General features: G+C 38.4%; 1 protein-coding gene across 1 annotated transcript in view; it reads right to left on the bottom strand.

The window, feature by feature from the left end:
- Nucleotides 1-14171, bottom strand: part of SEC63 (SEC63 protein translocation regulator) — a 67941-nt gene that overhangs the window by 8275 nt on the left and 45495 nt on the right. Inside the window, exons 15-18 of the mRNA XM_024755209.1 lie at nt 9460-9519; nt 9081-9254; nt 4991-5149; nt 3119-3220 (exon numbers count right to left, since the gene is read on the bottom strand). Coding sequence (XP_024610977.1) covers nt 3119-3220; nt 4991-5149; nt 9081-9254; nt 9460-9519 — 495 coding nt within the window. The remainder of the gene's footprint in view (nt 1-3118; nt 3221-4990; nt 5150-9080; nt 9255-9459; nt 9520-14171) is intronic.

The raw sequence follows: 14171 nt of genomic DNA on the forward strand, positions 1-14171 counted from the left end.
TATCCATTGATGGATGAATGGACAAAGAAGATGTGGTACATATATATACAATGGAATATTACTTAGCCATAAAAAAAGAATCGAAATCTTGACATTTGAAACAATGTGGATGGACCTAGAGGATATCATGTTAAGTGAAGTGAGAGAAAGACAAATACCATATGATCTCACTTATTTGTAGAATCTAAAAAACAAAACAAAATGAAAACATACTCACAGATATAGAGAACAAACCAGTAGTTGCCAGAGGGGTGGGGGTAGGGGGAGAAATAAGCGAAGGAGATTAAGAAGTACAAACCTCTAGTTATAAAATAAATAAGCCATGGGGATGTAATATACAGCATAAGGAATATGATCAATAATATTGTAATAACTCTGTATGGGAACAGATGGTTACTAGACTTATTGTGGTAACCATTTCATAATGTATGCAAATGTCAACTCACTATATGGTATACCTGAAACTAATGTGATGTTGTATTTCAACTATATATCAATAATAATTTTTAAAGTTATGATTATTAATGAAATGAGGTAAACATCTCTACTATTTAAGTGGTCTGACATTTCATTATCAGAAATATCATTACCAGAACATGTATTATTAATATGAGAAGCAGAGGGGTATATTCAAAATGTGCATTTATTCTTTATCTCCACTTAAAGAATGCCTCCCACCCTCCACCCCCCACGCATGCTATTTGATTAAAATGAGATTCACTCAAGAATACTATTTATTAAGAAGCTAGTGACTATCTGGGACTTCCCTGGTGGCGCAGTGGTTAAGAATCCACCTGCCAGTGCAGGGGACACAGGTTTGAGCCCTGTTCTGGGAAAATCCCACATGCGGTGGAGCAACTGAGCCCGTGTGCCACAACTACTGAGCCTGCACTCTAGAGCCTGCGAGCCACAACTACTGAGGCCCACGTGTCTAGAGCTCGTTCTCTGCATCAAGGGAAGCCACAGCAATGAGAAGCCCACGCAACTCAACAGAGAGTAGTCCCTGCTCGCCGCAACTAGAGAAAGCCCGCATACAGCAACAAAGACCCAATGCAGCCTAAATAAATAAATTAAATTAAAAAAAAAAAAGAGATCTGTTGTGTAAAAAAAAAAAAAAAGAAGCTAGTGACTATCAATCTATGGCACTGCACCTACGCTCTCTTGATGCACACGGTGAAAGTGGAAAAGATGTTCTACCATGAGTTATTTGCACTTTAAACAAAACTGTTTCTGTTGTGTGAGATTCCCAACCATTCTTAACTTATTAAACATATGAGCTGCAATTAACATGTAAGTCAATTATTAACATAAAACTTTAAGTAATTTAAGTGGGTAGTATGGTGGTTAGGTAGGTACATGGGAAGGTAGACAGGTAGATGTTAGGAAAATCCTAAATAAAGTTTATCTGATAAATGACACTTTGAGATATTTACCATGTAGATGAAATTACAAGAAGGCATTTTCACTGCTAAAATGTTCTAAGGGAGTAAATGAATGCTTTGCTTATTAACTAAGCATGGTCTAAAATGAAGCTGTCTATTATAAGGGTACAAATTATGCAGCTTACAGCATCCCATGGTACCTTTTTTTTTTTTGTGGTACGTGGGCCTCTCACTGTTGTGGCCTCTCCCATTGCGGAGCACAGGCTCCGGACGCGCAGGCTCAGCAGCCATGGCTCACGGACCCCGCTGCTCCGCGGCATGTGGGATCTTCCCAGACCGGGGCACGAACCCGTGTCCCCGGCATCGGCAGGCAGACTCTCAACCACTGTGCCACCAGGGAAGCCCCCATGGTACTTTTAAAACCAATCAATGAGTGGAATTTATTCGCTTGATTTCAGGAGCTTTGGTGTTGGCAGACTACACTGCAATGGGCAAAATGCCCCTAACAGATGGGCTATAGCTCAGGACATGCCAGAAGATCAGTGCACACAGTAAGATGGAATCCTGGTCTGACTTCTCTCCAAGTCAAAACAAAAGTCTGTGCAGAGCCACTCATTTATTATTAGGAGAGCCAAATCACTTAGGAATTTGCCTTCAGCAGCCCCCAGCAACTAGAGATTGATGTTCTAGAGCAGAAAGCAGATTTATACATGAAATCACCTGCCCAACATGAGTGGTAAGCACAAGGTTCTCTGGCAAAGCTGCAAGGCAGTCTACGGAACAGCTTCGCTAAACTAAGAGGCAACCAGTCCTTGATCTCTAGCCACAGACAAAATCATCCACAAATGCAATACATCAAGCAGATCCCAAATTCATCTGAAAGACAAACAACATAGCGTATCAAAGAGATCAAAAGTTGAACAGGCCACAGTCACAACATAAACAAGCACAAGGGAACAAACAGCACTGCCATGAGCTGTCCTGAGCTTGGGGCTCGGCTCCTACTGAACTTAGTGGGTCCCTCAGCCATGGGCTTGCCTCTTCCCATGGCCCAGGGCAATTATCGGAGCAAGTCTAGTGGCTACAGGTGGCCAGTAGAGAACCCTCAGAGAAAAACCATGGGGAAAATTTAGGAACATTTTCATCCTATTTAAAACATGACAGAATTGTGAGATTCATAACAGCCATACAGTCATAGGCAAAATATGCATTTGTCCAACTAGGACTGCCTGAACTGCTAATGAAAAATCATCATTAAGCACAACTCTCAGTAATCTGGGCGCAGAAAAGACAGAAGTACTTAAAAAGTTAACAACCCTCCTTTTAAACAACACATTCACTAAAAATGATTTACGTTGAAATATAGTCTTCAAAAATGTGGTCTATCAAGAACAGACCACATTCAGCACGCTTGAGCCAATACACACCACAGAGAGATTAAAAAGCAACTAAGGGCTTCCCTGGTGGCGCAGTGGTTGAGAGCCCGCCTGCCGATGCAGGGGACACGGGTTCGTGCCCCAGTCTGGGAAGATCCCACACGCAGTGGAGCGGCTGGGCCCATGAACCGTGGCCGCTGAGCCTGCGCGTCTGGAGCCTGTGCTCCGCAACAGGAGAGGCCACAGCAGTGAGAGGCCCGCATACCGCAAAAAAAAAAAAAAACAAACAAACAAACAAAAAAAAGCAACTAAGAAATATCTGAATAGAATAAGGAAAACACTAGGCTGTGTATAACTCACCTCAGGAAAGTAAAGACTATAAACAGGATGTGTTATCTTTGATTTGGTTTCCAGCAGAGCTCGCTCCTTTCGCTGTATACTTTGTTGTAATTCTTGCCACTCCTGTAAAGTGAAAATTAAATCTTTGAAATCAAGCATGTTTTCAATCATTTTGAGGGGTGTCCGTCTTCTTCCCGATGTTATTCCTGACAATGCTAACTACTACTGAGTTCAGTCCCACAAATCTGATCATTTCCCTGCCCCAGACTTACAATGCTTCTTTTCATAAATCAACTCTAACCCGTCTAGTATGAACTACACAGCCAATCATGACCTGATCTGGACCTGTCTCTCCAGTCTCCTGTCACTGTTTTCCTCCCTGCACTTTTTCTTCTAGTCATTTCCAACCACCTAGCCTTCTCTGACCTCACCAGCTATTTCACTCCTCCTAAACCCTGTTTAGATTTTTGTTTTCTTTTTTCTCTACCTGTTAAATTCCTACTCATTATTCTTTCAGGAGCAGCTGAAGTCTAAAGTATGAGTTCCTGAGTCCCACAAATCGTCCTCTACCCCAGAGCTGAGTTGATCACTCCTCCCTTTGTGCCATCACTGCCCCTTGCACAACGTGCATAGTCTCTTTGGTACTATAATGCTTACTTACAAGTCTGCCTTCTCCATCAGGCTACTATCATTCAAGGGCAGAAACTATTGCACGTTTGGCTTTGCATTCCTATCATCTAACACAGTGCTTGCAGTGTGACAGATAATGAGTAATTATTTGTTATTTGTATAATTATTTGTCAATTGAATGAACGTATTTTTTGGTCATCTGAAGAAACTAGTTTATCAAAACCCTACTAACCTAGTCACCTCTACTAACCCTAATACAGTCAGAAAGAAATATGTCAACTCTTTCTCAAAACAAGGGTGGGGGAATAATTTCTTTGATAGGTTTTAATTTCCTGGCAATCAACTTAATTATCAAAGTACAAAAACACTCAAGGGCCAGCAACTGCTAAAAACAGTCATCCTTATTTTTCTCCCACCATTCCCAAGGGCAAGTACATTATTTCTGTATACCTCTATCCTTTGCCCTTTTACTTTTTCCTTTTTTTGGCCTCTGCTTTTGCTTCAGAGGCTGTTCAGGGAATCTCTTTTAAATTCCTAAACCATAAGGGTTACTTTTAGATCAATGGCCCAGTCAAGAACACCACAAACATAAAGAAAATGGCTGATCAGGTTATAGTTAATTTACAGTTAGCCTCTAAGGACCGTTATTTGTCCACCAAATATTCTTTTCTACAGCTTTCTCATAAATCATGTGCAACTTAATGCCATGCCACGAGATTTTTTTCTATTCCCTTTACCCTCACAATCTTAATTCCTTAGTGACAGCCCTTTCCTTAATGTCTTATATACCTCTTGAAACGAGGTGGCATTCCGTAAATGTCAGCTTTTACCTTAACCAACTTCTTGGCGTTACAGCCCACAGTAATGTTTCTTCACCCTAAACATTTCCTGGAACTTTTGAGATCCTCTTCCAAGTACCTGCTACCTATTTCATAATCCACCTTTCCTTACTCATATTTCCAGATAACACAGAAAATTGCCTTAAGAGAACAAACTGACTTCACCTCAGACCCAGGTCCTACCCCATCTAACAATTTAAGATTTAAGAAAATTAGGATTTCCAATCTTGTTAGAAATAATTTTTCTTTATAATTACAACTACCATCCCTCAAAAACATTCTGTAAAAGTAATATAAGATTATAAAATATACTGGTATTGCTTAAGACAAGCAAAAAAAGTAAGCAAGCAAAGGAAAAACAACGATAGAAACCAAAACTATCATCAGAGGTATAATTCCAATTATTTAAACTTATAAGTCTTACTGCTTCATCATCCTTGCTTTGTTTTTCATCTTGCTCTCTATCAGAGTCTCTGTCACTACCATCATCTTTTTCACTTTGAGAGTCTCTATTGGTTTCTTCTTCCTCAGAGTCACTGCCTTTGTCAGAAACTTCTTCTTCATCTTCCTTTACTGCAGCTTCCTAAAAGGAAAAAGCAACCACAAAAGCTCTGAATATCTCAATGAATATACCATTCTGAGTCCCTGAAACTAATTTACTGTCATTATAATTAAACTGGCTCAAGATTACAATTTCACTATTCACACAGAATTTTAGAGAACTATAAACATTTTTATGTATAAATATGTGGGAGTCAGACTGAAGACTTTTTAACATTTGGCTTATTTGTCTTTTTGTCAGTTATTTTATTCAGTCTTCATAGTTTGTAAAACAAAAATATTTTATTTCTATTCACAAAATATACTACCACAATGGCTAAGATGGCTCATCTTTCACAAACACCAATTATACAATATATTTTATTTGAGAAGGAGAAATGAGAAGTTTATAGTACTGCTTTGGGAATTTAATATCATCTTCAATAAGGAGTATAATGCAGTAAGGAAAGTCACTGTCCCAGACAAAATCCATTTCAAGAAGCAAGAAAAAGAATAGCAAATTAAATGCAATGAAAGTAGTAGTGAATAATACAGATCAGAATTCAATTAAAGAGAAAGCAGATATGCAAAAGGGAAACCCAAACAAAACCAAACATTGGTTCTTTAAAAAGATTAATAAAATTGATAAATTTTATTAGGCAAGACTGATCAAAGAAAAAAAGACAATACAGATTACCAATATTAGGAATAAAAGAGACATAACTACAGATCCAAAAGACATTAAAAATAAGGATATTATGAATAACTTTGTCAATAAATTTGACAACTTAGAGGAAATGGACAAAGTCCTTGAAAAACACAATTTACTAAAACTGATATAAGAAAAAAAGTGGAATATGTTAAATAAATGGACTCTACAATTAAATCCTTTTTCAAACTCCAAGCCCATATGGCTTCTCTAGGTAATTCTTCCAAATAAGAAACAACCCAATCTTATACACCTTTCCAGAAAAAAGAAAGAGAGAATAATCCCTAACTTGTTTAATGAGGCCAGCATAAACGTGATCCAAAACCTCACAAGAATATTACAAGAAAGAAGAATGACAAACCAATATTCTCTCATAAAAATAGATGCAGGGATCCTAAACAAAATATTACTAAATCCAGATAAATATTTTAAAAATATTATGTTATGAGCAAATGAGATTTGTCCCAGGAATACAAGGACAGTTTAAATTTTTTTAATTCATCAGTATAATTAGTCACATTAACAGAAAGGAGAAAAATCATACAATCATCTCATGATAAAAAACCAAACTGGGAATAGAGGGAACACCTCCTTAACCTGATAGAGAATATCTATAAAAACCCTATACCTAACGTCATATTTAGTGGTGAAATAATGTTTGCTTTCTCCATGAGATCAACAATAAGAAAAGGTTGACTGCCATCTTCACTTCTACTTCTAATCAACATTACATTGAAAGTTCTAGCCAGTACAGTAAGGCAGAAAGGAAGAAACCACATAAAGATTAAAGTAAAGCTGTCTTTATTCCCAGATGGCACGATTGTGTATGTAGAAAATCTTTTTATTTAAATACCTACAAATAGTTAGAATTACTGTCAATTCATCAAGAATCCTTGATATAAGGTAATATTTAGAAGGCAACTACACTTCTATACACCAGCAATAAACACTGAAGAATGAATTTTTTTAATGTTATTTGCAATAGCACTAGAAAGGATCAAACACACAGGAGTAAATCTAATGAAAGATGTGTCATATCCTCTGCCAATGGAAATCACAAATCACAGCTGAGAAAAATTAAGGAAGATCCAGTTAATAAAGATAAAGCATAATTATGAATAAAAAGAGTCAATACTGTTAACCTGTGAATTCTTCCCATACTGAACCACAGAGTAAACACAATACCAATCTGAATTCCAGCAGCTTTTTTTGGGTGGAAATTCTCAAGCTTATTCTAAAATTTTAGCTGGAAATGCAAAGGACCTAAAATAGTCAAGACAATTTTGAAGAAGTAAAATAAGAGTTTGAGGACTTACATGACCATATTTTAAGAGTTAAAATAAAGCCACAATAATTAAGACAGTGTGGTACTGGCACAAGAAGAGACAAATAATCAGTGGAATGGACTAGAAAGTCCATAAACAGATTTGCACATATACACTTAATGGCAACTTTTTTACAACAAATCACTATTGCAATTCAGAGAGGAAAGAATGATCTTTCCAATAAATGGTGCTAAAATAAGTGGTCCATAATCCCAATCTCACACTATTCACAAAAATTTAAGATATAACACAGAGGGCTTCCTTGGTGGCACAGTGGTTAAGAATCTGCCTGCCAATGCAGGGGACACGGGTTCGAGCCCTGGTCCAGGAAGGTCCCACATGCCGCGGAGCAACTAAGCCCTTGCGTCACAGCTACTGAGGCTGCGCTCTAGAGCCCACGAGCCGCAACTACTGAAGCCCGCGTGCCTAGAGTCCGTGCTGCGAAACAAGAGAAGCCACTTCAATGAGAAGCCCGTGCACCACAAGGAGGAGCAGCCCCTGCTCGCGGCAGCTAGAGAAAGCCCACCCGCAACAATGAAGACCCAACGCAGCCAAAAATAATAAATAAATAAATTAAAAAAAAAAAAAAGATATAACACAGAGCTAAATTTAACGAGTAAAATAATAATACTCATAGAAGAAAACAAAAATATCTTCCGTTCCTTGTGTCCTTGGGATAGGCAAAGATGTCTCTAACAGGACACGAAAGCACTAACCATAAAGACTGATGAAACAGACTTTATTAAAATTAAGAACCATCAAAAGCTCCATTAAGAGAGCTAAAAGGGACTCATATCCAGGATACATAAAGGAATCCTACAAATCCATAAGAAGAAAAACAACCCCAAAATAAAAGAGGATATCCAAATGGCCACTATGCACATGAAAGGTGCTCAATATCATTAGTCATCAGGTAAATAAAACCACACACAGGAAACGGAAACACACACACACACACACACACACACACAGATACCACCACAAATCCATCACAGTGGCTAAAATAAAAAAGAACGGTAAAACCAAGTATTGGTGAGGGTGGAACGGGACTCATATTTTGCTGGTAGGACCAAAAAATGGTACAACTTCAGAAAATGGGCTCTTTCAACAAGTTAAACATACACCTATTTTACGACCCAGCAATTCCACTGCTAGGTACATACCCAAGAAAAATGAATGTCCACAAAATGACAAGTACAAAAGCGAACATCTTTATTCCGAATAGGCAAAAACTAGAAAAACCCATAATGTCCACCAATCACAGAACAGAAACTGTGGTATATTTAATGGAATCTCTCTTTCTCTCTCTCACTCTCTCTCTCACACACACACACACACACACACACACAGCTGCTACTACACACTGTACAGATGAATGTCAAAGACACTACGTTGAATGAAAGCAGCCAAACAATTCCACTTACAGGAATTTTAAGAACAGGCAAAACTAATCTATGGTCCTAACAGTCAGAATAGTGGGGAAGGCCGTGGGGGTGGATGGAGGGGTCACTGACTGAGAAGGGTACAAGAGAGCCTTTTAGGGTGCTGGTAAGGTTTTATATCTTGATCTGGGTATCATGGGTACACACAATTGTAAAACTTCAGGAGCTGTACACATAAGATTTGAACATTTTAGGGGCTTCCCTGGTGGCGCGGTGGTTGAGAGTCCGCCTGCCAATGCAGGGGACACGGGTTAGTGCCCCAGTCCGGGAAGATCCCACATGCCGCGGAGTGGCTAGGCCCGTGAGCCATGGCCGCTGAGCCTGCGTGTCCGGAGCCTGTGCTCCGCAACGGGAGAGGCCACAACAGTGAGAGGCCCGCGTACCGCGCAAAAAAAAAAAAAAAAAAAAAAAAAAAAAAAGATTTGAACATTTTAGTGTATGTTAGACCTCAATAAAGATGATAATAAAAATAATCTTTACATAAGATAATAAACTTACACTCCCAACGACTCCATTAGCCTGCTTTTGTTTCTGTTGCTTTGGTTGTGATAAGGGCACAGGTGTAGGTTTTTTTTTTAAAGGTTTCTTTTTTTTTGATTTAGCAGTTTTCTTGGGTCCTTTACTCTTCTGTTGCCATCCTCCTTTTGTTCTGTTCTTGTTAGTATCACCCTGCTGTAAATCACAACACACATGCACACTCAGAAGCTGTAGCACTAGTTTCATTTGGAAGTCATAGTAAATTTTAGATGGAAATGACTAAACTAATAAATGTTGTAGTAAAGTGAATTACTCTCCCACAGCAATATAAATCAATCAAAGAACTAAACAAAACAGTTATTTCACCATGAAAGATAGATAGGAAAACTGAAGTTTTTACCCCATCTTCTGCTGGCTGTTCCTCTGCAGCACAGATGGACTGCTCCTTTTCAAATACTTCCTACAGGTAGCGAGAAGAAAAATATAAAGTCTGTCAACCTACATTTATCTTTTGATAAAGCAATCTTTCAATATATGTTATCAGTAAGTTTTTTAACTGCTGACAATTGCAGGGGGTGGGGACAAAACCATGGATAGACAGGAGACTCGAAGCAATTACTAAATGATGTATGTGTGCAAATTTAGCAATCACTAAATGATGCTTTAGAAGTTACCTTCTGAAATATCTCACATCTGTCTTGAATATATTTTGAGAAGTACATTCTACTTAAATTATAAATGCAATGCCTTAAAATATGTAAACTCATGATAAGTCAGTCATATTTCATAATTTAAATTTTTACTTTTATTCTGATAGTAATAAGACATGACTATTTTAAAGTTATGAGAATTTGAATATATTACATTATTCTCTAACATTAAAACTTCACGAGACCAATATTAGTTTATTTATGATTTTAAGTGATATTGTTGATATAACTGATATAACTTAGATATAACTAAGAAGTGGAACACCAAATCTACATATCCTAAAGACATACCCACCCACCAAATAATCCATTTAGAATCAGTGCAGAAGCTATAAATTTAGGATTTGAAATCCAGTAAGAATTTAGCAAGAATCTATACTAGAAGATGACAAGTGATATGGGTTGTGTTTCATAAACTCCCTAGAATTATTAAAACTAACAAGTGAAAACAATAACTGTTGGGCTCAAACTGTTGGCCTAATGCATCAGTCAGCAAACTATGGCTCACTGTCTGCTTTTTAAACAAAGTTTTATTAGAACACAAATAGGCCCATTTGTGAGTTCAGCAGTTGCTACAGAGACTGTATGGCCTGTAAAAACCGAACATATCAATTTTTTTAAACTAATTAATTTATTTTTGGCTGCGTTGGGTCTTCGTTGCTATGCGCAGGCTTCCTCTAGATGCGGTGGGTAAGGGCTGCTCTTTGTTTTGGTGCGCGGGCTTCTCATTGCTGTGGCTTCTTTTGTTATGGACCATGGGCTCGAGGCGCGCGGGCTTCAGTAGTTGTGGCTCACGGGCTCTAGAGTGCAGGCTCAGTAGTTGTGGCTCACGGGCTTATTTGCTTCGCAGCATGTGGGATCTTCCTGGACCAGGGCTCGAACCCATTTCCCCTGCATTACCAGGTGGATTCTTAACCACTGTGCCACCAGGGAAGTCCTGAACATATTATTTAATAATTGGACCTTTATGGAAAAAGTCTGCCAGCCTCTAGCCTAATTCTATTATCTCTACTTCATTTCTTCACTTATTAGTTGGGTTCTAATGCTTAATTATGCTGAGATACAACTGATGCAAGAACTGAAAGATAAATACTTGATTCTTTCCCTTCCTCCAGGGCACTTTTGCTTTTTCTTTTACTAATTACCTGAGAAGTGTCAACAGCCCAAGGCCAATTTTGTGCTCATTTCTCAGGCTGGGAATTTCAAAGCCTGTAGGCAGTGTAAGTCTAGATTCTAAACCCAATCCTGGCCACTGGCTTAGAGCTTCCTCTTCTCCCAGGAGGCACCTCTCATCCAGAGTCCATGATACAAATGCTTCCTTACCACTTGCTACCATAAAATCAGTATCTTTGATTTGATATGTCCTACTACAAAATATGCTTTTCCTACCAGAGGTTCTAGACATGGGTTTTAAAGGTAGCATAGGTGGGCTTCCCTGCTGGCACAGTGGTTGAGAGTCCGCCTGCCGATACAGGGGACACAGGTTCATGACCCGGTCTGGGAGGATCCCACATGCCATGGAGCGGCTAGGCCCGTGAGCCATGGACCCTGGGCCTGTGCATCCGGAGCCTGTGCTCCGTAGCAGGAGAGGCCACAGCAGTGAGAGGCCTGCGTACCGCAAAAAAACACACACAAAACAAAACAAAACAAAAAAAAAGGTAGCATAGGTTTCCTACAGATGCCAATAGATCTCAGACTAGAATAGGCTAAAATCTACCACTGGCTGAATAAAACTGAGCTGAAATACTACAGTCTATTAAAAATGAGTTACGACTGTAGTTGAAACTTGGGAGTTATACTTGGCTTGGGAGGTAATATAAATATGTAACAGAAACTGAGAAAAACAAGATGCAGGAAACATATACATTATGACTGGATTTAATGAAGAAGAATGAGAAAACTACCAGTATACATATACATGCATGTACATATATGCACTGAAAAGGTCCAGATAGTAAACATGAGCATGGAGAAAGGTACAAAAAGATTTACACAAGACTGAATTCTGGTCATCTGGGTATGACACGGAGGTTTCCTGAGGGAGCAGGAGTGAGATAAGGGATCCATGATAAAAAATATCATTTAACTCTGTGGGTATTCATGCTTTAGGCTAGCTAAAGGTATGAGCTTCAAAACTGATGATCTCAGAGTGGTAGAATTTTAGGTGATTTTTATTTCTTCCTATACTTTTCTGCATTGCCTAAATTTTTTTCCCCACACAGCATGAATTTTTCACATAATTAGGGAAAAAAAGCTAATTTTACTGTACTTTTTAAAATAAAAATAAAAGGGAGTACATTCTCAAGAATTGACTAAAAAGAAGCAGGTAGAGGGCAGACAGCAGAAGCAAGAAGAACTACAATGCTGCAGCCCGTGGAAGGAAAACCACCTTCACAGTAAGACAGACAAAATGAAAAGGCAGAGGACTTTGTACCACATGAAGGAACAAGATTAAACCCCAGAAAAACAACTAAATAAAGCGGAGATAGGCAACCTTCCAGAAAAGAATTCAGAATAATGATAGTGAAGATGATCCAGGACCTTGGACAAAGAATGGAGGCAAAGATTGAGCAGATGCAAGAAATGTTTAACAAAGACCTAGAAGAACTAAAGAACAAACACCTAGAAGAATTAAAGAACAAACAGAGATGAACAATACAATAACTAAAATGAAGAATACACTTGAAGGAATCAATAGCAGAATAACTGAGGCAGAAGAACGCATAAGTGACCTGGAAGACAGAATGGTGGAATTCACTGCAGCAGAACAGAATAAAGAAAAAAGAATGAAAAGAAATGAAGACAGCCTAAGAGACCTGTGGGACAACATTAAATGGGACAACATTCGCATTACAGGGGTCCCAGAAGGAGAAGAGAGAGAGAAAGGACTCGAGAAAATATTTGAACAGATTATAGTTGAAAACTTCCCTAACGTGGGAAAGGAAATAGCCACCCAAGTCCAGGAAGTGCAGAGAGTCCCAGGCAGGATAAACCTAAGGAGAAACACGCCGAGACACAAAAGTAATCAAATTGACAAAAATGAAAGACAAAGAAAAATTACTGAAAGCAACAAGGGAAAAATGACAAATAACATACAAGGGAACTCCCATAAGGTTAACAATTGATTTCTCAGCAGAAACTCTACAAGCCAGAAGGGAGTGCCATGATATATTTAAAGTGATAAACAGGAAGAACTTAAAACCAACATGACTCTACCCAGCAAGGATCTCATTCAGATTCGACAGAGAAATCAAAAGCTTTACAGATAAGCAAAAGCTAAGAGAATTCAGCACCACCAAACCATCTCTACAACAAATGCTAAAGGAACTTCCCTAAGTGGGAAACACAAGAGAAGAAAAGGACCTACAAAAACCAACCCAAAGCAATTAAGAAAACGGTCAGAGGAACATACATATCGATAATTACCTTAAACGTGAATGGACTAAATGCTCCAACCAAAAGACATAGGATCGCTGAATGGATACAAAAACAGGACTCTCATATGTGCGGTCTACAAGAGACCCACTTCAGACCTAGGGACGCATACAGACTGACATAACGGAAAAAAACAGAAAAAACACAAACACGTAGAGGTTAAACAATACATTACTAAATAACCAAGAGATCACAGAAGAAATCAAAGAGGAAATCAAAAAATACCTAGAGACAAATGACAACGAAACATGACGATCCAAAACCTATGGGATGCAGCAAAAGCAGTTCTAAGAGGGAAGTTTGTAGCAATGCAATCCTACCTCAAGAAACAAGAAAAATCTCAAATAAACAATCTAACCTTACACCTACAGGAACTAGAGAAAGAAGAACAAAGAAAACCCAAAGTTAGTAGAAGGAAAGAAATCATAAAGATCGGAGCAGAAATAACTGAAATAGAAACAAAGAAAACAATAGCAAAGATTAATAAAACTAAAAGCTTGTTTTTTGAGAAAGTAAACAAAATTGATAAACCATTAGCCAGACTCATCAACAAAAAGAGGGAGAGGACTCAAATCAGTAAAATTACAAATGAAAAAGAAGTTACAACGGACACCTCAGAAATACAAAGCATCCTAAGAAACTACTACAAGCAACTCTATGCCAATAAAATGGACAACCTGGAAGAAATAGACAAATTCTTAGAAAGGTATAACCTTGCAAGACTGAACCAGGAAGAAATAGAAAATACGAACATACCAATCATAAGTAATGAAATTGAAACTGTGATTAAAAATCTTCCAACAAACAAAAGTCCAGGACCCAATGGCTTCACAGGTGAATTCTATTAAACATTTCGAGAACAGCTAAACACCCCATCCTTCTCAAACTCTTCCAAAAAATTGCAGAGGAAGGAACATTCCCAAACTCATTCTATGAGGCCACCATCACCCTGATACCAAAACCAGAC

This window comes from Neophocaena asiaeorientalis, unplaced genomic scaffold (genome assembly GCF_003031525.2).
Source record: "Neophocaena asiaeorientalis asiaeorientalis breed wild unplaced genomic scaffold, Neophocaena_asiaeorientalis_V1.1 scaffold105, whole genome shotgun sequence".
Classification (NCBI taxonomy): domain Eukaryota; kingdom Metazoa; phylum Chordata; class Mammalia; order Artiodactyla; family Phocoenidae; genus Neophocaena; species Neophocaena asiaeorientalis.